A 24,335-nucleotide genomic window follows, 5' to 3' on the forward strand; every position below is an offset into this window, starting at 1 on the left:
CAGAACCATGGCCTTAAGCTCAATGCCAAAAAATGTGTCATCATCCCCTTTGGGAAAAACCCAGTTCCCATGAATTACCACATCGATGGTAGTCCACTGAACACAGAAGGCGTTATAAGAGATGTGGGAACACAGGTTGACAGCAACCTCTCTTTTGACCACCACTTTGCCACTGTTGTCAGAAAGTCCTTCTACATGGTACATCTCATTAATAAGGGTTTTGCATCCAAGAAAAAAGAGGTCATTGTCTCCCTCTACTCTTCCTTCATTAGGCCAGTCATCGAGTACAGTGCCCCATTTGGCATGTACCTCACTAGACACCTGCAACAAGTGGAGAGGCCTCAAAAGTACCTCACAAAGAGGATCCTAGGCCTTACTTGTCCTATATGGACAGACTCAAAAAACTCCAACTATTCTCTGTCTCATATTGCCTACTTAGAGGTGATCTCTGCTTGCCTTGCAAAGCCATGTCTTACCCAGCTCTGTTAGAAATGCTACATCTAAAGAAATCCCAATCTTTCTGCACCACATGCTCCAGAGACCAAAACCTCATTATCACAATCAACAGAACATGCTAGAGGGACAGGTTTATAACCCAGAGACTGCCCATGCTATGGAATAGACTTCCCATACATGTCAAACAGAGCACCTCACTGGCCCTCTTCAAGAGAAATCTTGATGAGTGGATGGGAAATAGAGAATTCACCCTGGGGATAAGTCCAGTGGCTCTATTCGACAGAGGCACCTGGAACTAATGTTAGGTGTCATGATGCCAGGGTAATCCTATGGGCTAGGCTTGCAAAGGCTCCAGGGCCATTAACCTAGTACACACCTATGAACCCATGAACCTATGAATGTTTGCACAACATCTCTAATCCTAATGTGCTTATGAGAAAATACACTGAAATTATAGATAATGTAACAGTCCATGAGAAATGGATAATAACACCCAAGAAGTAAAGCTGCAGAGTGATCATGATTTTGCTGAAGGATATGTTTTTTCAATGTATAAAAACAATTCAATTTATGTACGTGATACTTCTAGTGCTGTTAGAACAACTAGATCATATTTACACAAGTGGCAGAATTGGATATAACTTGCACTTAAGGTGCCAATTATACTGTTGATATTGATAAGTTCCCATAACTTCCTGCTCCACAGAATGCATAACAGAGAGGCCAGAGTAGAGGCAGAGGAAATAGAAGAGGTCAAAGAAGAGGGGGAAAGAATAACACCAGCATAAACGCAAGTCTGATGACACTAAAATATGTCAGAGGTGTGGAGGTAGTTTATAATTTATCAGATTTAACATTATGTGCATGTGCCATTTCATTATTGAAAAAAGACCTTATATTTGTTTCTGCAAGCAATATTCAACTAGCAGATATACTACTTGACCTGTTTGTAAAGAACATAGATTTGGAATTATTTAAAAATGAATGCTAACTGGCTGCCTTTAAGAAGACTAGCTTGTTTACACCTGTGCATTCACCCCTCACAACAACTTTACTGAACATCTGCAAACAAGATTTAAGAGAGTATTTTAGAAATGGAAAACATCTTAAACATGAGGTTTAGATTTTGACTGCAAATGAGAAAATACAAAATTTACATAGCAATCTTGATTTTGAAACAACCAGATTAAGGAGGAATGAATGTTATGTTTAAAAAAATAGACTACATTGATTTAATGAATGAAATGCTGAATGATTAAACTCTGTTTCAAATTATATATACATTTAATATTGATAGACTAGCACTGAATTTGAAATACAATCTCTGTGATTTACACATGAGCGGACTACTTTCCACTGAGTTATTTAACTATTTTTATGTGGCAGAGCCCACAATGCCAGAGGTTTATTGATTTCCAAGGATACATAAAAATAAGGAACATCTACTGCTAAGACCAATTGTCTCTGGATGTGGATGGCCTGCTGAAGAGATATTGATATTTTTTTAAAATAAAAGTTGAAAAACTATGTTTTGAATGATCAGATGGTTTTGACACGTTTCTCCGGAATTTTTCTGCTGTAGCGATCTTCAGACCTCAAATCGCCAGCTTTGGAAGCAGTTTGCTCATTTGACTTGGCTGTCTGCTACAGAAAAGCACCCTTTGGGTTTTTTTATGTATTCCTTAGCTTTTCAGATGTGCATGTCAACTAGAAAGGGGAAGTGTGCTTGTGAAAGACAAATTCCACACAAGGACACACATGATAAGTGTTTATTCTGTTTATAGGAGGCCCACGACCATATGTCTTTTGACATTTGTAAAACGTTTGTGCCTATGACACTTCACAGCCATCTCGCTGCATTAAAACTTTATCTCGTTTTCTAAATTGATCCATCCTCCAACTTCTCTGAAGAGGGAACAGAAATCAAAACATACAGAACAGAAACCTGCACCTGGATGGGAAGTTTTTTCCCAAACTCTTTTCAGGGCATTCCATGCCCTCCAGTCACAGGTACTTCAATCTGCTCCTTCTCCAGTGCAGGCCTTTGAAGCATCAGAGGAAGAATACTCCTCCTCTGAAGATTCCCTTACTTACTGCTCTCAAACTTGAATTCTTCAAGGACTTCATTACCCCTGAGGAAGAGGACTCAATCAGTCCTGAATCTCCAGGGGAAGAATTTTCTTTTGGAGATACCATCTCTCTCATTAGAGAGCACTTCAAATGCTAGGCCTCAGATGTTTCAGAAACAAAAAAGAGATATTATGAATTATTGCAAATGGATCAGCCCTCTCCATCTGCAGTCCCTCCATTGCTTTTGATTTTTCAAGATGCATTTTTGGCTGCTTCACAGGCCCCTGACTCTCAGCCCCTCAGCTTAAAAACATCCAGGCAGGTTCTATAAAGTCCCTCAGGATACACAGTACTTGTTCAAGAACCCCCCTGCAGACCCTGCAGTCATAGCAGTCTCAGCTACCAAGTCCTCTAGGTAGCTGCCTTTAACCTCTCTATTCTCCACTGACAAGGACCGCAAGTTTATGGATAGGCTAGGAAAAAAGGTATATATGTCTTCCACACTTGCCATCAGGAACCTAAATTATCAAACCCACATGGCCAGGTTTGTTTTGGACACCCTCTGTAAGGCTTCAGCTCTCATACCTGATGTACCAGACTCACCTGCTAAGACCCAACATAACTCCCTACTCTCCACCACTTCACAGGTGACTAGGCACTCTATTAAATGCAGTTATAATGCGGTGGATGCCTCTTCAAAATATGCAGGTTCAAGCTCAGTCCTGGAGAGGTACTCTGGGTGAGGCTCTAACCCCTTCCTATGGATGTACAAACCAAGTTGTTGGATGCTACACTAGATAATAAGGCCCTTTTCGGTGAAGCTTCTGCAGAGCTCCTCAAATCCCTACAAGAAAAGGGAAAGGAATTGCAAAATTTAAAACATTTACTGGTTTCACCTATCCCTAGGTACCATAGAAACTACCCTCAAAGGACAACTTTTTTTAGGAGACAGTCATCTCATTCTGCTCCACAACAGGCTAAGGGATGGAGGCAACCTAGGAAACATTCCACTTCTAGACCTCCTTCCTCCGTTAACACCACTTCCTTTCAGAGGCAGCCTGGCCAGGACAGAACCCTTCCACTGTGACTCAAACCCCCTACCTCCCTCCACCCCACTGTCCCTACACCTCACCCTCTCCCTACCCTCTTGGCAGAAGATCACCTCAGAGGTCTGGGTCCTCTCCATCATTCAAAAAGGTTATTTTATGACTTGGTGGACACTACCCCCCTTCCAGAGGATAACCCAACTTCATCAAAGGCAGCTTCATCTTTTTCCATCTATTCTGGATCAACTACAGGCTCAGGGCACCATAGAAAGGGTATCACCACAGCAGACAAACAAGGGATTTTACTTAAGGATGTTTTTGGTCCCAAGAAAAGATGGTCCTTGGAGACCAGATCTGGACTTGTCTGCACTCAGCCTTTTTTTCAAGGTTCACACCTTTAAAATGCTCACCTTGCATCTGCTCTTGCCCCTTATTCCCCACCCAGCCTTTATGGTATCCCGGGATTTGAAGGACGCTTACCAGCACATTCCCATTCACCCCTGCTACATGAAATTCCTACGTTTTTCAGTAGGTTTATTGCATCTTCAATTTTCTGCATTACCTTTTAGGCTTTCCACAGCTCCCAGGGTGTTCACAAAGTGTCTAGCTCTGGTGACTGCCCACTACAAAACATAGGGTATTCAAATATACCCATACTTAGATGACCTCCTAATACTTCACCAGCACTGTCACTCCCTTTACCATCACCTACACCTGGTGACCAAAACCCTGGCAGACGTAGGGTTCACTGTGAACCAGGAGAAGTCCCACCTAACCCCTACACAAGACCTAGTCTTCTTAGGGTGTAGAATAAGAACCGACAAGATGGCAGCCTTCATTCCCTGCCAGAAGATAAAAGACCTCACCCATTACCTCAAAAATCTTCTCAGTCTTCAAACATTATCAGACAGAGAATTCTTGAGAGCCCTGAAGACTCATTGGGACCAACATTCTCACCCCCTGGATATCTCTCTCCCTTTTCTACCATGCCTGATAAAAGAACTGGAATGGTGGATTTCAGCCATCAATCTCACCCAGGGCATACCGTTGCAGACGCCTCCACCCTTACAGCAAATCTTCACAGATGCTTCAGACTTGGGTTGGGGGGGGGGGCAGTTCTACAACACCACCACAAACTAAGCAAAGTGCAAGGAGAGTGGTCTCCACTCAGGCAAAGGGATCACATCAGTATAAAAGAGATGCGGGTCCTTTACCTAGCATTACAGACCTTCCAAAAAGTCCTGATACCAGGCACCTTGAAAGTAGTCACAGACAATATGACTGTCTTGTAGTACATAAACAAGTAGGGGGGACAAGGTATTATCTTCTTTGCAGCCTGGCCATACAGATTTGGTCCCTAGCATCAATACTCCATATCCACCTGCAAGCAGTGTAATTCCCTCAGCAGAGAATGCAATGGCAGATACGCTCAGCAGAACCTCTGCACCCTCTCATGAATGGATGCATCACAGAGAGGTGTTCCTGGATCTTATACACAAGTAGGGTATTCCTCAGGCAGATCTGTTTGCCTCCTCCCAGAACAGGCAGATTCCTCTGTTTTGTACAAGGGATCCATATCCCCAGGCTTGGAAAGTGGATGCCATCTCTTTCTCTTGGGTGGGGATGTATCTTTATGCCTTTCCCCCCTTCACATTGATTCCGAAGGTCCTTCTGAAGATCCAGAGGGACAAACTAAAAATCCTGCTGTTGACTCCCTTTTGGCCAAGACAGCATTGGTTTCCCCTTCTTCACCTTTTAGCCAGGGGCAAGCACCACAGGTTACCCCACCATTTAGACCTACTCACACAAGACAGGGAGTCCCTAATACACCCTCAGGTGATCAATCTCAGACTCACTTTATGGGTGATAGGATTCTGATCCCGTTCAGACACCTATACTCAGAGGATGTACTCAGTGTCCTGTAGGAAGCTAGGAAAACTAGTACCAGGAGAAATTATGTGGCAAAATGAAAAGAAATTCTCCGGGTGGTGTCAAAAGAAAAAACAGGACCCTTTACTCATTCATGTACCCATGGTCCTTTCATACTTGTGTGAGCTTCTACATTCAGGACTGACGTACTCTTCTGTTAAGGTCCACTTGTCTGCCATTTCCACTTGTCTTCTTTGGTACCTCCTTTGGCATCCAGATTAGAGGTTAAGCTCTTTTTGAAGGGGTCCTTCACATCAGATCCTCTCATAAGCCAATTTCTCCTACATGGGACTTAAATTTTGTCTTGGAAAAACTCACTTTACCTCCATTTGAGTCAGCTCACTCAACATCACTAAAGCTATGTACCCAGAAAATAGTACTGCTGGTGGCCCTCATATCCACCAGGAGGGTATCAGAAATTCAAGCCCTGATGGTCATCCCTTCTTAACTCATCTTCCATAAAGACATGGTCTCCCTCGGGACAACCCTTCCTTCATGCCTAAGGTGGTTAATGAGTTCTACTTGAATCTGTCCATTAACCTTCCTATCTTCTTCCCTCAACCTCAAAATTCCTCTGAAAGAACTCTACATTCCTTAGATGTCCACAGACAACTTAGGTATTACCTGGACAAAACCAAACCCATTAGAATATCTGACCAGCTATTTATCTCCTTTCACCCAAGAAATATGGGCTTGGGAAAGAAGAAGAGATTTCATATGGTGCAATCTTAAGGAGAATTAAGGTATTTAAGCCCAGCTTTTGAGTGGATTTCTCCTTGTTTGAACTGAGCTGAACTGAGGTGGGCTAGCAGCCACAACTCTGAGCTGAGATACCGGATGACTAGAGGCTTCTGAGCTTCCCCAAAACCATAAGTTGCCTGTTTATTTATTTATTTTTTTGCTTGATTATACTGTTTACTGCAGTTTTTATTGTGTTCTGCTTATTTAATACTGTATTTTAATAATGTAAATTAAACTGCACTGTTTGTACTGCATTCGTCTGCCTTATTGCACCTGTTAAATCATATTTTGTTGCTGTTTTTACTGTTTGCAAAGCTTTTTTGTTGTTTTCACTGCTTGCAAAGTAATTATTGCTACTTTTCACTGTTTGCAAAGCATCTGTTCTGTTCATTCTGTTTTCCCGCCAAGCAGTGTTTTAAATAACTGATTTGTTTGCTGTTTAAAACATTCTTTAGTGTCTCCTTGCTGCTTTTTTCTGCTGTTTAAAACATTTTTAATCTCTCACTGCTGTTTTCTGCTACTCAAAACATTTTAGTGTTTCCTGTCTAAATTAGTGTAGCTATTAGCTGTAGCATATGCAGGTTTGCTGCATCTGGGGTCTGTTTTTAGTGGCTGTTGTATTTTGTGCCCATTTTCCAAGCCATCTTTGTTTGGAAGGGGCCTTTCTGGACCCTTGTGAGAGAAGTATGCTGATTGGAACCTGTGTGGTGAAGGGTAATTGGTCTAGGGCTTGTAATAAGCACCCTCGTTGGTTCTTTTGAATTTTTAATTTTTTAAAAGTTTTTAGCTTCTGGTATTTAAGCCCCATGTTTGAGTGGGTTTCTGCTTGTTTGTGCTTTGCACAGCACCATGTACTGCCAGCAATTGTGCACTATAGCCAGAGAGATAATTCCGACAATTTTTCCTTAGATACAGCTGTAGTACATTAGTGTAGTCCTCATCTTTAGCACATTTCTGGTCTAAGAAGTATTGATAGTGAGCTGTGACCTATTGAACCACCAGCCAAAAACCCCATCTGAAATACCCATCTACAGAACACCTCCTAGATCAGTCCTGAAACCACCCCTTTGTGATAGCAGTTCTTCAAACCTGGTGCTATGGACAGTTGGACTACCCTTGTTTCTCCTGCCAGCCTTTTTGACTTTGGTCTCCTAAGGCAGTGTAGAAACTTGCCCCATGTACATTGACAACTGTGTACTGATAACTCACGCAAATACAGAGTGTGAGAGATGTATCTACACCAAGAATCTTGATTTCCTGTACTCTTGCACTCAAAACAGTAACACTGAAGAGGTTGTTAACTCACGCACCACTACTCACGCATATAGTACCACTACTCACATACATAGTATGCATCCGACACATAAATCAACATACACAGACATTCTCTCAAAAAACTTACTGAAACATCAGATACCTCCAAAACAAAAGACTGTTACAACTAACACAGTTCCCACAGCACCCAAGACACATAGTAACACCAGTGTCTCACCTACCAAGTCCTTAAGGTGTAACACTCAAAAACCAAATTTGTTTGTCATTGTAGACTTCATAGTGAAACAGTGGATGTCCCACTCAGCAGGTTAGATAAGGAGAAAGACACGGTCAGCTGCCTGCCAGGTGTCAGATTCATCAGGTCACGCATGCACTCAGGTTGCTCGGCAACAAGTACCATTATGACCCTGTCATAGCTCATGTTGGAGTGAATGACCTCAGATGTACCTCATTGGACAATATGAAGTGAGGCATGATTGAGCTCTCCAAGTATGTGTCCCAGGCAGATATGTCCCTAGCCTTGAGCAGCATATTACCCTCACCTAGAATGATGCCACAGTATAAATAAAAAATGATCGGTATCAATAAGTGGCTTAGTTTTTGGTGTCATTCAAAGGGGATCCAGTTTCTGTCAGCCTGGGATGACATGGTCAACAAACTTTGCTGCTTTACCAGAGACAATTTGCACCTGGCACCACTAGGCTTTCAGCTGATAACAAAGGCTCTTGCCTCCCCCATAGTGCCTTTTTTAGGTAAGGTCTCAAAACCAAAATTGCTGACGTGAAAATTGCCAACCATAACAAAATAAGGGTTATGCTGCAGAGCAACAACTGGTGTCTTAGTCATGGTCTCAAACTCAGGGTACTATTCAAGAAATGCATCATCATTTCCTTTGGTAAAAACAATGTCCCTTCACACTATCAAATTAAGAACAATACCCTCTGTACCTACAAAGTAGTAAGAGCTCTGGAATCACAAGAAGACTGTGACCTTAACTTTCACCACAATGTGTCTATTGTGGTAAGGAAGGCTCTCTACATAGCACACGTGGTTAGCAAAGGTATTGCCTCTAGAGCAAAGGTTATAACCCTTATATGGTCATCATTAATCAGGCCCATAATTGAGTATAATGTCCCTTTCAGCATGTACCATACAAGGCACTTGCAGCAATTGAAGATACCTCAGAGGTTTCTAACTAAGAAGATCAAGGGACTCCAGCACATGCCTTACACACACCGACTGAAGTTCCTGTCACTATACTCAGTATCATGTAGACGTCTTAGGGGAGACTTATGCCTGGCTTACAGAGCAATCTGCAACCCAAACCTAATGAATCTGCTGCACATTTGTAAATCAAACAGGACTACAGCTAACCATTCCAGGGACCTAAATATGGCCTACAACTTGAATTGGATGTGCTGGAGGGACAGGTTTGTCTCCCAGTGACTGCTACATCTTTGGAATAGGCTGCCAATTCATGTGAAGCTGAGCACCTCTATCACACTGTTTAAAAGGAACCTGGATGAGTGGATGGGGAACCGTCAATTTCTACCAGAGATAGCGCCCACAACCCTCCGGGACATGGGTAGTCATTACTAAATACATTCCTGGGTATTGACTAGAGTATCTATAGCATTACACTGGGATGAAACAATTAGGCTTGAAATAACCTCTGGGTTGATAGCCTAGTAACCTCCTATGACCCTATGAATATTTATGCAAAGGAAAAAGCAAAACTAAAAGATACAAAAAAAAAAAAAAAAAAAAAAAAAAAGCAGCACCAAAGATATTTGAAAAGAAATACAGGCAAAGGCATCCAAATACAGAAAATTTCCCAATAAAAAAGAAATGAAAGGGGAAACTAGAAAAGAGGATTAGTAATGGAGAAGTTAAAGGAATAGAAACTGAAGTTATGGATTACCTGCGAGGTGAAGGATTTAGTGTAGAAAATCCAACTCAGGTAATGTCACAACATGATGGAACAATGAACTCCAAATTAAGGAGAAACAAGTAGAACAGGAAACTTCTGATCACTTGCCAGATGAAGATGCTTTGAAGCCTACAGTAGAGAACCAATACAAAAGTTCAAATGGAATTACACAGTAAGGCAAGGAGCGGGAAATAGTGGCAGCTTTGACGCAGTCAATACTGTGAAGTGATAGGCCAATGAATTCCTATATGAAAGAGCAACAGATGACACAGGATGCAGCCGAAGAGAATATGTCACAGGAAGATGTTTTGTAACTTTCTGTATAATGCCTGCAGGAAACAGAGTAAAGAATGTGCCCTCACTTTAGAAGAAAATGATCTAAGGGAAGCAATTGCTTGATTTAATAGAGATTAATAGACATATTAAGATCGATGAAAGAAATGGATTATAGAAAGTAAATAAAACTCAGTATGTTAGATGACTGATAAAACAGATGAACACATTAATTAAGATGACTGACAGAAATTCATGCGGTATAACAAAATAAAATAAGATGTATTACTGTGCAGCCAAATTGATTACAGATAAAGTCTTGCCACAAAAATGCAGAGCAATAAGAGAGAGGAAGGGAAGAAATAAAATGGCATCATGGAAACATCGGAGAGAGAAAACTATTAAACAATTAAGACAAGAAGTGTCACTCTTATAAGAGTATAGAAGAGGGAAGTGATCAACAAAAATACTTAGATAGATTTGATAAAAGCAATGGGCAGTATCAGAACAGAACAGGATCAATCATACGCTATTGCAAATAAACAAAAGATATCTGCACAAGCAGAAAAAATCTTATAAGATATACAGATCAATATAAAGGAAAAGTACAAAATAAGCAATTCATTGATGACCAAAACTATTTTATAGAGAATTGGGAAACAAACAAAAAAAAAAAAGATAGAAACACCAACATAAAAAAAGAAAACATTGCCACATTTTGGATAAATATTTATAAAGGCCCTGTGGAACATAACAACAGTTCTGAATGGATAGAATTAAAAGAAACAGTAAGAAGTTCAAATGTACAGAATATGAAATGTGATGAAGTAACAGCCATAAAAATTGAAACAAAATTAAGAAAAGCTCTCAACTGAAAAACTCAGGCTCAGATGCGGTACCTAACTTATGGCTAAAAGTACTGACATCTTTACATGACGATTTAGCCTTGAGTAAGAACTGCTTAGATGCACATCTGGAAAAGACACCAACCTGGTTAACAGAAAAAAAATTATACTCCTCTTTAAGAGTGGATCTGTAAGCCATCCTAAAAACTGTAGACCAATAAATTGCATTCCAATGATGTATAAGCCATATACTGGGACTGTTTCTGACAAAGTTTATAGTCATTTAGACAAAAACTCAATGATGGCAATAGAATAAAAGGGTAACAAAAGAAAGTCATATGGAATAAAAGTTCAATTGTGCTAAATAAAGTCACAATGGAGAACTGTAAAAAGAGAAGAATATGTATAGTATGGATAGATTACAAAAAAGCATTTGACAGCATCCCGCATTCATGAATAAAGGAGTGCTTACAGATTTATAATATACACCCTGCATTGATCAGTGACATTACAGTGACTACAAAATGGTAGCAAGCACTTTTGCAATTAAGTCATGAAAAAGGGTAAATTATAATCTCAGTGATAAAAATTTAAAGGGGGATATTCAATGATGATTCTTTGTCGCCACTGTTGTTTTGGCTTGCCCTTAACCCATTAAGCTGTTTGCTTAAGAGATTAGGTCTTGGTTATAATTTGGCTCCTAGAAAACAAACTTGCTTAAAGAGTTATCATCTACCTTTTTTGGATGACTTAAAAATGTATAGTTCATCAGATGAGGAGTTGAAGTACAACTGCAAGCGGTGAAAACATTCTCAGATGATATAAGAATAATGTCTGGTATGGATAAATGTGCAAAAGCAACATTTAAAGCAGGAAAGTTGCAGTAACAAGAAAATATCAGTCTAGGACGGGAGCGCGATATAAAGGAACTTGAGCAAGAAAGAGTATATAAGTATTTGGGAATTGAAGGATTGGCAATAAAACATGAACAAATGCAAATAAAACTCAGTAAAGAATACTTCAGAAGACTAAATATAATACTGAAAATAGCCCTGACATCTAGGAATGAAGTCTAAGGTATAAACCAATTTGCTTTTCTTGTTTTAATTTATAGTTTTGGTGTGATTGACTGGCTTCAAAAGGTATTGGATTAGTTGCACAAAAAAAAAAAAAAAAAAAATATATATATATATATATATATATATATTTATATTTATTTATATGCATACAGAATACACTCAATTAACCAGAACTCAAGCAACAGGCACTCTTAAGCAGCCAGCAAAAAAATTGAAGAAATACAGCACAGTATGACCAATTCAGTTATCGTGTGTTGCACTTTCTGTCCCCCCCCCCCCCAGCCAGGCTTTTAATTACTATATTTCAATATTAAAATCAAATCAATACAGTTTTTATGGTATGGTGTGGTATAGTATAGGTTACAGTATTAATCAGGCCTATTTATAATAGTAACTCTTAAGCAACCAGAAACTACAATTATCCAGCATCTACCAATCCCCATGGGTGTCGGTTTATACAGATTATATAGGATTTCTGAAAACGTAATTTATATTATTTTTTTAAACTACGTGGATAGTTTCCAAATTGCCAATGAAGAAAGATGGGAAAGAACATTTAGCTAACAATAATACATTCTACTATAGAGAATTTACCCAGAAGGTAACCTCCAGCCATGTACAGGTGTACAATCTCTTCCTTCTCTTATCTTCTGACTACCCAGCTGCATAACATGCAAATTTATCTTTTGAGGTGTGGCCATGCCACTTGGAGATGTGTTACTGGTTCACCTCAATATATCTGCATCATTACTGTCATTTTATTGCACGTAACTGAAGCTGAGACAGTCTGTTTTGAAACTTTTTGCCTAGCCAAATGTAAAGCATACAGCGTTGTCGCCTCACAGTAAGACGCTGTCCGGTTCGATTCTCAGCTAGAGCGTTTTATGCGTGGAGACATGTACCTTAGTTGAAGGTTGTGCATCAGGCCTGGCAAGCCGGTACGTAAAAATCAACTGCCAATCATTAGCGGACCAGAGTTCCGCTGTGGCGACCCCTAACCGGGAAAAGCCGAAAGACACAAACAAACTATGTAAAAACAATATAACAAGAAAATAATCACCTCAGTAAGGAAGAATGCACAGCAGGAAACAATTTCTAACAGTGTTTTGCTTTATTTTGTGATATATTAACCTCATTAAAACAGACTTTTTGTGTTCCTGTTTTGAAACAGAGATCAACAACACATTTACACATTGCAAAAGCACGCAGAAAACATATCTATTATTGTATTTAAAATTTACCTTGTAAAACAGAAAATGAACATATCCTGATCATCTATTATCCTGCAAATTCATTTTCCTTGAAGGCATTAGCTGAGGCACTAGGGAGTATGTATGTACTAATCAGAACATGATCTCATATGTTGTTTTATTATTTTGTCATTTAGTATAGTTGTTTTAGAATTGTTTCTAAAAACCATTGAGATTAGTAGAAACACATTAAAATGAAACACAAAATACAGTAATGAAAAATACACTGCAAGCCCATCTTGACTTCTTTATCTGTCTTTTTTTTTTTCATAAAATGCCTGTTGTGCCTGCAGCTTTACTATCCTTCTTACCCTCAGAACATTTTTGGCAAGCTCCACTCCAACAACCTTTTCCTAACTCTGATGACTCGTTTGCTCCTATGATTGGCTGGTCATAGCCATATTACCAGTTGGGACAAGAGCTGAACCACAGTGAGCCATCATCCATAGGCACTTCAGATTATATTGTCATGCTCCACCAACCCGCTGTCCTACTCTATGCCCAGCGTAGTGCACATTGTCTACAAATGATTGGCCTCTGCTTTCCCTTTACTATAAGGAAGGCTGTAGCCTAGCTCCTCCACCATTCTTCACCATAGACTGTTTCCATAGCAGGGAATTCTTTTCCCTCTAGGAGATGGGCAAGTGAGGGAAAAGACTGATCTTCTCAGTTATACCTTCAGTTGACTCCTCAGAGACTGGGTCCACTAATTAAACATGGCTTTTCTGGGTTACAGTCGGAGCTCCATCCCTCTGTGGAATAGAGTTGGCCTAACCTTATAGTTATAACAGTCTTTGTTCATTTCTTTCTTTTGTCACCAATTATTTGTTCATTTTATTAACCTTTAATCAGGATAGCCTGACTGACAAAAAGTCCATTTCTGATGGCAACCTGGGGAGAAAAACACCAGATATAAAGCATTCTAAAACAAACCAACATGACAGTTACTTTTTGAAGGCAAACCAGTTTACATAGTTAAGAGTTAAATACTTAAGGAGGGAGGGAATGGAAAATATGAGGAAACAATGTTACCTCTCTGCTGTATCCCACTGTCATATCCCTGAGAACAATCAGCTACCTATATAGGATTGATAGGTTCAGACACATGAAAAGGAGTAGATATGTCTCAATTTCACTTCCAAAAAGCTTGAATAAATTTCCCAATTTTACTTGGAGAAATCTTGACAAAATTTCCCAATTTCATCTGCAGAAAGCTTGAATAACTTTCCAGTACACATGAGGTGTTCTATGTCTTTAAAAGTACATTCTATACATGGGTAAGAGATGAAGACTCTTCTTATATATAATGTGCAGTCTGTTATAATGGTCTTCAGGCTCAAGCACAGTACGAAACTATGAGATGATAACATCAGCAGCATTTTTGTGTGGAATTGAGCTACCCTGCCTCTTTTCTAGAACATTTTGTCTTTGATCAGTAACAGCAGTAAGCTTTAACATTTGCAGTAAATGATGTTCTTGATGTACGAAGACAAAGAGAAACTAGGCGTTCTGCCAGTCTTCTTTGTGTGGATGGGGAGATGCAAAATTACTGAATGAGGAAACATTTTTATATGGAATTTTGTCATTTATGCACTATGCTCTCAAACTTTTTATTCTCCTTTTTCTAGGTTTTGATGTATGTGCTGGCTCTCCGTGTGAACAGCAATGCACAGATAACTTTGGAAGGGTTCTCTGCACATGCTACCCTGGCTATCGCTTCGACAGAGAGCGACACAGGAATCACCTTCATCCATATTGTTTAGGTATATACACATATTAATGTATATTAATACCTGTGAGAAGTAGCACCAAGTGCCAACAAAATGCATCTTGTTAGTAAGGAGAAAAGAGGGAGATCTGGGGTGCGATTTTCTTTGCTATAATGACACAGAAAACTCACAAAATATGAGGAATGCCATGAGGTAACAGAACTAAAAGTGCTACAGAAAATATTGAGGTAAGGATGAGCTAATTTAAAAAAAGCTAACATTTGGATGATTCATGTCAATATACCAAGGGTGCAAAACTGTTTCTACTAATGCAGAAAAATATTAGCAATGATGTTTAAAAATACAAAAAGGCACCATTCTTGCATAGGGCTGTTTCCGCCCTGCTGTATCCCTCACAGCCATAATTAAAAATGTATTAATTCCAACATGTCTAATCTTTGGGGTAAGAGTATACTCTTACCAACCCATCCCCAAGGTTTAGCAATCTTGAAATTAAAGTGAGGTGAGCTTCAGTTCATATTAAAGCTTTTGCTGCAGTATTAAGGTATGTGATTAATATGGCTTTAAAAAAAAAGTCATGTGCTCCAATTAAAGTTATAGTGGTGTTTAAAGTATGGCGTTAAAAGCAAAACTGTGGGATGACTAATAAAAAAATGCAGTGCTTTATGAACATTCCAATCTAATCTTGAGCAAAATCCCCGACCTTGAAAACATCACGATAAAGGATGGCCTGCATTTAACGCATGTCCTTACATTCACTTTTGCAGTATTCTTAACATATGGGATTCCCCTCTGTGGAAACCCGATGTTCAGCCAGTCTCCCAAAGACTCCTGTTGCTTAAAGGTATGGTGAACATCACCCAAATGCTGCTTGCATAGCATAGGGCATAAAGGTGACGTTCAGGCCTACCATAGTCAGAACTTCTTTGCCGCCAGTCTGAACATATCTTTTCACTGTTGGTCTGTTTACTTGTGTCCATTTTCTGCCAGTTGAATGCATTTTGATTCTCCAGTGACCACATACACCTGTTTTCTGAATTCCTTGCTGGTGCAAATAAGTGCCGAATTGGGGCTTTTGTTTTTTCTTGTCTTGTTTTGTGCTCCTGGGGTTAATGCCATCTAGGAGGGGTAAATGCCAGTGTGGCAGACATATTCCCCACAAAGAACACCACAATAAGTGTGTTTTTTGTCTAGGCGCCTCTCATGACCATACGTTTTTCTCAATTTGTCAGGGGTTCATCTCAAAATCCCTTCACAGTAGACTTTCTTCCCTTTTCTTGTATCTTGAGAACCAGCATCTTAAGCTTCTCGCTAAAGATACAATGGAAGGAATATCCTGCTCTGAGGGTCAGCTATTAGGGAGGAAGAAGGTGAAAAAGGTATGACTGGAATCTTCTGCTGCTGTCCAGCCTCTGCCAGGTGTTTCTCCCGAGGTCATTACAAACCTGGAGGCTCGCTGGTCATGTTGTTGGATTTCTGTGCCACAAACATGTTGGAGGCTGGTGAGGATCCGTCTGGCAGAACATCCAAAGAGGCTTTGTAGGAGTCCATCTCAGACATTCAGGAGGAATCACGATTGATTTTTATGAGGGGCCTAAAGGAGTTCCCCCATTTTTATTTGGGGAAGAAGTTCCTACTAAGGTTCTCGACCATTGTCCTGGTTCTGAGCCTTCTCAGTTTTTTGGAAGGGACATTCCCTTAAAAAAGAAACAAAAACTTAAACATGCTTATTCTGCTCTTAGGGATCCACAAATGACTGCCAGGCCTTTACTCTGGGTCTGTTTACTGCTTTTATGTCCTTAAAACCTCCTCCAGGGGTTTCGGTTCCGGCTTCTCCTTGGTCTTCTACTCCCCCCTTAAAAGACCTAGAGAACAGGATTCTTCTGAGGATGAGTTGGATTCTGATGACGAACCCCTGACTTATTCTACTCACATTCCTTCTCCTTTGGACTATGAGTTAGAGGAGGAGGAATCTATTAGTCCTGATGTTCCTTCTGTGGGAATTTCCTTTGGGGATACACTCTCTAGGATGAAGGATTTTTTTTAAGTGGGATTGTGCTCAGGTATTTGATATCCATAAGAGGTACTATGAGTTGCTGTAGTTGAAATCTCCTAAACCTGCAGCTATTCCTCCTGTTTTGGCTGCTTTGCTGCATGCTGGTTCCAATGCCTCTCATTCACCTGATTCTCTGTCCCCTGCTCCCATGAAACCTGACAGGTTTTATAGGGTGCCTGAGGATTGTTATTTTTTATATAAAGGTCCTGCTGCTGACCCCTGTGTAGTGTCTGTAGCCTCTGATAAACCATCTCATTTGCTTCCTTTGCCCAAGTTATTGTCTTCTGACAAAGACAGTAGAGCTATGGAAAGTATGGGTAAGAAGGTTTACACATCTGCTACCCTAGTTTTAGGGATATTCATTATCAGAGTCATATGTCTAGGTTTGTATTGGCTTTTCTTTCTCTGGCCTGTCAACTTATTTCTGATTTCCCAAACTCTGAGTGTAAAACTTCTGTTCTTTCCTTGCTATGGACTCCTCTCAAGTTGGTCATTTTATTGTATGTAGTTATGATGTGGCAGATGCCTCTTCTAGGGCTGCTGTTTTTGACTCAGTGATGAGGAAGCATTCTTGGCTTAGGCTTCCACCTCTCCCAGATGATATTAAGGCTAAGTTGATGGATCCTCTTCTGGATTCTAAGCTTTCCCGCTAACCTTGCCTTTGTTCATAGGCAATCCCACCCTTCTACTAAAGGTAATAAGAGTGGCAAATGGACTCTTCCATTTTCAGGGACTCTGAAGCCTTCCTTTCCAAACAAAACAGGTGCTGTATGATTATCTGTCCCTTCCCAGCCAAATTCCTCTTTCTCTTCACCTTTCTTTTCCTCTTCCTGTTTGGCACCATATCACTCAGGATTCTTGAGTTCTGTCAGTCATTCATCAGGTATTTTTCATGGTGTGGAAATCCCCTCCTGCTTTTATGGGAATTCCTCAGCCTTCTCGGGAACAACTTTCCTTTTCCCAGAGGTTCTTCAAAATCTCTTGACTCAGGGTACTATTCAAGAAGTGCCTGTGCCCCTAAGGGGGAAAGGGTTCTAATCCAGACTGTTTCTAGTGCCCAGAAAAGAGGGCACTTGGAGACCTATTCTCAAGTGCCTTCCTTTCAGATGTTGTCCTTTCAGATTCTGTTTCCTCTCTTGCTCCCTCAGGCCTGTCTGGAGTCTCTGGATCTCAAGGATGTTTATGCCTATATTCTGATCCATCCTGTTTTCAGGAAGTTTTTGCGTCTCTCTGTTGCTTCCTGACATTTTCAGTCCTCTGCTTTGCCTCTTGGCCTTTCTGCTGCCCGAAGAGTGTTCACCAAATACCTTGCTCCTGTGACTGCTTTTTGCAGGATTCAAGGGATCCAGATATTTCCTTATTTGGACTACCTGTTGATTTAGGCATCCTGTCCAGAGACCCTTTTGCAAAATCTTCATTTTGCCCTTTCCCTTCTTCAGAGTCTGGGATTCACTATAAATTTAAAAAAGTCTTCTCTGACTCCTTCTCAGGATCATGTTTTTCTGGGTTGCAGGATTCAGACTGTGCCAGTGCTGGCTTCCCTACCCCCTCCAAAGGCCTTAACTCTCATTTCTTTCTTTCACACTCTTCTTTCTTTGGCTTCCATTACCACCACTGAGTTTCTGAGAGCTCTGGGTCATGGCATCCACCATTCTGATGTTCTCTCTGGCCAAACTTCACATGAAAAAGTTTCAGTGGTTTCTGAAGTCTGTGGGGCTTCAACACACACATCCTCTAGACTTTGTAGTTCCTCTTCTTCCTTGTCTCAGACAGGAACTTAATTGGTGGATTCAGCAGTTGTCTCTGAATCCAAGGATCCCTTTTCATCCCCCTGTTCTCTCTCAAGAATTGTTCACAGATGCTTCAGACATGGGATGGGGGGTGACATTTGGCTCCCTAAAGGTTCAGGGGGTGTGCATGTCATGTCAGCAGAATGAGCACATCAATGTCAAAGAGGTGAAAGCTCTTCTTCTGGCTGTTCAGGCCTTTCATCCTCTTTTCTCTCCAGGGCCTCTCAAGGTGTTCATTGACAATTCCACAGTGATGTGGTATATCAACAAACAGGGAGAAACGAGATCTTATCTTCTTTGCCAGTTGGCACTTCTGGAATGGGATATTGCTGTCGAGTATCAAGTGACTCCTCAGGCAGTTTATATCCCTTCTGGTCAGAACATTGTGGCAGACACTCTGAGCAGGTCCTTAACTCAGTCCCACAAATGGATGATTCACAGGGATGTGTTTCTGGACATTATCCACCAGTGGAGTACTCATAGGTTCATAGGTTGGTACTAGGCTATTAGCCCTAGGGCCTATACAAGCCTAGCCATAACAATTCCCTGGGTATTTCTTTCCACAATATTTACTTCCCTGGACCCTTGTCTAGCAGGGCAACTGACATGATCCCCGGGGTGAATTTCCTATCTCCCATCCAATCGTCAAGGATCCTTTTGAAGAGGGCCAAAGAGGTGCTCTGCTTGACATGTATGGGCAGCCTGTTCCAGAGTCTGGGGGGGGTCTTTGGGTCAAGAACCTATCCCTCCAGCATGTTTTGTTTATTGTGATGATAAGGTTTAGATCCCTGGAGCATGTGGCTCTGAGGGATTCGGATTTCTTTAAGTGTAGCATGTCCAACATCTCTGGGTTTGACATGCCCTTGTATTTTAAGCAGAGATCGCCTCTGAGTAGACGATATGTGACAGAGAATAGCTGGAGTTTTTTTAGATGGTTAGCATAGGGCATCTGCTTTAGGTCTGTATTTCTTTTGGTGAGGTATTTCTGTGGCCTTTCCAGTTGTTGCAGATGTCTTGAGAGGTACATACCAAATGGGGCATTGCATTCTATAATGGGTCTAATGAGGGATGAGTACACTGGGACAATGACCTCCTTTTTTCTGGATGAAAATCCCTTAGTGATGAGGTGTACCACATAGAAGAATTTCCTGACTGTTGTGGCAATGTGGTTATTGAAGATGAGACCACTGTCCACCTGTGTCCCTAAGTCTCTTTATCACACTTTCCATGTTTAGTGTACTGCCACCTATGTGGTACTTCACAGGTACATGTTTTTTCCCAAAGGGGATAACTATACATTTCTTGGCATTGAGCTTGAGCCCACGGCTCTGGCACCAAGCATCTTTTTCTGTAAGGCCCTTTTGTAGAATATCCACATCATTTGGGGATTCAGTAATGGCTCCCAGTTTGCAGTCATCTGCAAACTTTGTTAGCCAGAGTCCCTTAGTGTTGGCCTGTACTTCAGAGAAGTAGATGTTAAACAAGAGCAGTCTCAGGACTGAACCCTGAAGTACTCCACTTGACACTTGTCTGGAGCTGGATTTGGAGTCGGCTACTTTTACAGTGTGGGTTCTGTCAGTAAGCCAGTTGGCAACCCATCAAGTGACGTAGGGATTAATGCCCAGCTTAGTAAGTTTATCTATGATTCCAGAGTGGGAGATGGTGTCGATGGCATTGGCGAGGTCCAGATAGGCTGTGTGGACAGCCTTACCCTCGTCCACGGCTCTAGAGACTGATTCAAAGAAGTCAATCAGGTTCAGGAGACAAGATTGCCCCTTCATGAACCCAAACTCGGTGGGGTCCAGTGTTTGAAAGTTGCCAATGTCTTTGCTTATAAGTTCCATGATAATATGTTCCATGGCCTTGCAGATCAGGCTCGTTAGACTGATGGGGCGGCAATTCCCAGGATCCAAGGTGGATCCCCCGTTGTGGAGTGAGATAGCTGTAACTGTGTGCCACTCAGTGGGCATGAAGCCTGAGGTGAGGCTATGATTAAACATGACACTTAGGTGAGGTGCCAGTTCATTTTGTAGTTCATGTAGTACACAGCCTGGGATGTCGTTTGGTCCCATGGATGCTGTATTCTTAGCTTTGGAGAGTGTGGTTTTTACCTGTGTGGCTGTTATTACCGGAATTTGGTAATCAATCAGTATTGAGATGGGCTCTTTAGGGAGTGAGACGGTGGTGAAGTTAGCACTGAATTGATCTGCCAGAATATTGGCAATATCCTTGGGATCAGTATATTTAATGCCATTCTGTTGTAGCTCAGAGCAGATCTGAGCTTTGTCATTTAGATTCTTGACATAGCTATAGAATGCCTTGTGGTTGTCTTTGGAATCTTTGGCAATTTTATTTTCGTAAATAGCTTTGGAGGATTTTATGAGGCATCCCAGCTTCTTGCTGAGCCTGGTAAGGGAGTTTTTTGCATTCTGAGATTTTGCTCTTTTCTTCAACAGTTTCTTCCTTTTGTTGTAAAGTCTGTTTATGGCAGGGGACCACCAGATTGGCTTTCTTTTTTTGGAAGAGTGTGTTTTGGTTATATTTGGGATGGCATGATTCATGCATGGGTGGATGCGCTTGTACAGTGCCTTAGTGCAGGATTCAGCAGTTGAACTTTCAGTTCCTGTCTGCATGGGTGTCATGAAGTTTGTCACTTCTGACTTGAGTAGCATGAAATTGGCTTTGGAGAAGTTTTTTATGGAGGTTTCCTTACTGGGAGGTGGGGGAGGGATGTAGATGTCAAGGGCGATTAGCTTATTGTCAGACCTGACCAACAACGGTGAGACCATAGGTATGGAGCATCGATTTCCCATGTTGGTAATGACCAGGTCTAGGATATTGGAGCCCCTGGTGGGACTATGGATTTGTTGATCCAGGGAATTGGAATTTATGAATTCCAAGAAACACTGGGCAAAGGTGTTGGTACATGAGTAGTTTTCGCAGTTAATGGCAGGGTAGTTGAAATCACCCAGTATTAGGGTGTTTGGTTGTATTTTAATATTTTCTAGTATGATTAGAAAGGTGTAGTGAGAATCGTGGGGCATGGTGGGGGATCTGTAGCAAGCTACAATTTGGATTGCAGTCCTACCTAGTGTTAGTTGCACCTGGAGAATTTCAAATGCATTGGTGGTGTGAATATCCTTGGTGAATATGGACACTCCTCCACCTTTAGTGTTTTGGTCCTGGTTTGGTGGCCGAAAAGTGTGGTAAGATTTGTAGCCTGGTATTGCATGGGTGCTCTCTGGAGCCTTGAACCAGGTCTCAGTTACTGCACAGATATCAATATTCTCCATTTTTAGGAGTGCCTCGAGTTTGTGCATTTTGAGGTTTAGACTTCTAGCATTGACTAGCATTACCTTCAGATTTTGCATGCTTGTACCTGTTATGGTGGTGGTTTTGCCATTTGAACTTTGCCTAAAAAAGGCATTATAGGGGTGGCAAGAGCCTTAGCCAGTAACCTGAATCCCAGGGGTGACAGGTGCAGACCATCTCTGGCAAAGCATCATGGTCTGTCGATCATGTCATCTCAGGCAGACAGATACTGGATCCCCTTTGAATGACACCAGAAGCTTAACCAAATGTTGAAGTCAATCATTTTGTCCTTATACTGTGGTATCATTCTGGGCAAAGGCAGGATGCTACTCAGGGCTAGGGTCATACCTGCCTGGGCCACATGATCCAAGAGCTCTTCCATGTTTTCATGTAGTCCAGGGAGGTACATCTCAAGTCATTCACTCCAACATGGACAATGACAGAGTCGTATTTGTACTTGTTGTGGAGTGACTTGAGCGCATGCATTATGTGGCGGATCCTGGCACCCAACAGGCAGCTGACTGTAATTTTCTCCTTGTTCAGCCTGGTGAGTGGGACATCAGTGTGCTTGACTATAGAGTCACTTATGACTAAAGTGTTGCATATGTTGTCTTGCCTTAGGGGCTGCTGTTGGGTGGCACACTGGTGTTGTGATCTATGTGACACTTTGGTTGTGATTTGTGTTTGTTTGCATTTCAGCTTCGGAGGTCCTTGTTGCTTGGGCAGGTTACTGTTAAGGGTCTCCTCATATGAGGGTTTATTGGTGCTATGTGAGGGTGTTGTTGGTGTGGGTTTAGAAGGCCTATGTGTTGCTTGAGGTGTAGTGTGGGTGTTAACCTTCTCTTGACTGTCTAGCACAATCTTGGTTGGAGAGAGCTATGCTTCCAGTTTGGCTATGTAAGTGCATCTCTCACAAGTTGCAATGTTGGGGGGTAGGAGGAGAGGGTTGTCTGTGTACATGAGGCAATTGGTGTATTGCCCCAGTATGCCAAGATACACCAGGTGGACAGGATAAATCACCAGAAGCTGACCCTTGGACATGCCTGGTTTGGTGCTTTTTTTTTATAAAGTACAAGAGCTGTTTTCCTTTACCTTAGCAAGGTACTTTGCAATTATAGGCTGTTCAGTGTCTACGATTAATTTCTCCTTATTAACAAGGAGAGTTGAGTGTATCAGTTTAAGGCTTCCTAATGCTTTCCAGCAGGTTTTAGAGCAAGTGCTAGTCCCAGGGATGCTTAAAGGTAAGATGAAAAAAAAAATGGTTTATCCTAAACACTGCAGTGTGCACTAGAGGAGTTAGATGTGAAAGTAGGTAACTTAAATTTTACCTGTCTAAAAAGTTAAGTTTTAGTGGAGAGTCACTATTTTTTAAAACAGCAAGATAGATTGAAAGGGGGTGGTCACTTTTGCATTCTGGTACTATGGAATACAGTAGGATGGCCAATAAATTTAAATAGTTGAAGGGGAGTGATTTTGCAAAATCATAATTTTGCGCTTACTCACACAAGCCAGTAAAAGCAGAGAAGAAATGAGATATATGGTCAAATTAACATAAGGGGTAGGCAACTAGAAAGACAGTGGTGTTTAAGAACACAACAGTAACTGGGTGGGATGGTGGGAAACATGTTCTGCCTGACTCACAAAAGACAGAGCTGTGGTCTCTTTTCAAGTTTTAATATGCAGTTAAAAACAGAATACAAGTAAAACATACGATAAAGAAAACACATCACAGTATTCAAAATAGAAAAAAAATCAATAAAGTAATACAAAATGCAACAAATAAAAAGGAAACTAACCATTCCCTTGCAGCAAAGTGTAGCAGAGTCTGGGTGAGCCTTTCTAGTAAAGCTCTGCAATGTTTTATTTTACCCCTTAAATAGAAGGTTTAGTTCTTAGCTCCAACCCCTCAGTTCCCAGATGATTAACCTTAACTGACCTGTTCTATCTTATGTGTGAGTCCTTAATTGATCTGTTCTAATTTCTGCCTGACTCACAAAAGACAGAGCTGTGGTCTCTTTTCAAGTTTTAATATGCAGTTAAAAGCAGAATACAAGTAAAACACAAAGTAAAGAAAACAAATCACAGTATTCAAAATAGAAAAAAAGCAATAAAGTAATAACAAATTACAACAAATAAAAAGCAAACTAACCTTTTCCTTGCAGCAAAGTGTAGCAGAGTCTGGATAAGCCTTTCTAGTACAGCTCTGCAATGTTTTATTTTACCCCTTAAATAGAAAGTTTAGTTCTTAGCAGAGTCTGGGTGAGCCTTTCTAGTAAAGCCTCCTCAAGTGGATCTGTTTGCCTTTCCTCTGAACAGGCAACTTCCTTTGTTTTGTACCAGAGTCCTAGTCCTCTGCTGTGGAAGGTGATCGCCCTGTCATCTTCTTTGAAGGGGATGTTTCTTTATGCATTCTCTCCCCTTTCTCCCATTCCGTAAGTCCTGTTCAAAATTCAACAGGATGCTCGCAAAATCTGGTTGGTGACTCCCTTTTGATTGTGATAGCACTGGTTCCCTCTTCTTCTGCATTTAGCCAGGGGCAATCATCACACATCA

The 24,335-nt window shown here is 41.0% G+C and overlaps 1 protein-coding gene across 3 annotated transcripts in view; it reads left to right on the forward strand.

Moving 5' to 3' along the window:
• LOC122806621 (collagen and calcium-binding EGF domain-containing protein 1-like) overlaps positions 1 to 24,335 on the forward strand; it is an 876,736-nt gene that overhangs the window by 450,132 nt on the left and 402,269 nt on the right. For all 3 annotated transcript variants that reach the window (XM_044077195.1, XM_044077194.1, XM_044077196.1), the window contains exon 4: positions 14,523 to 14,657. In XM_044077195.1, the coding sequence (XP_043933130.1) occupies positions 14,523 to 14,657 (135 nt within the window). The remainder of the gene's footprint in view (positions 1 to 14,522; positions 14,658 to 24,335) is intronic.

This window comes from Protopterus annectens, chromosome 7.part0, assembly GCF_019279795.1.
Source record: "Protopterus annectens isolate FY-2018-M chromosome 7.part0, PAN1.0, whole genome shotgun sequence".
In the NCBI taxonomy this organism is placed as follows: Eukaryota; Metazoa; Chordata; order Ceratodontiformes; family Protopteridae; genus Protopterus; species Protopterus annectens.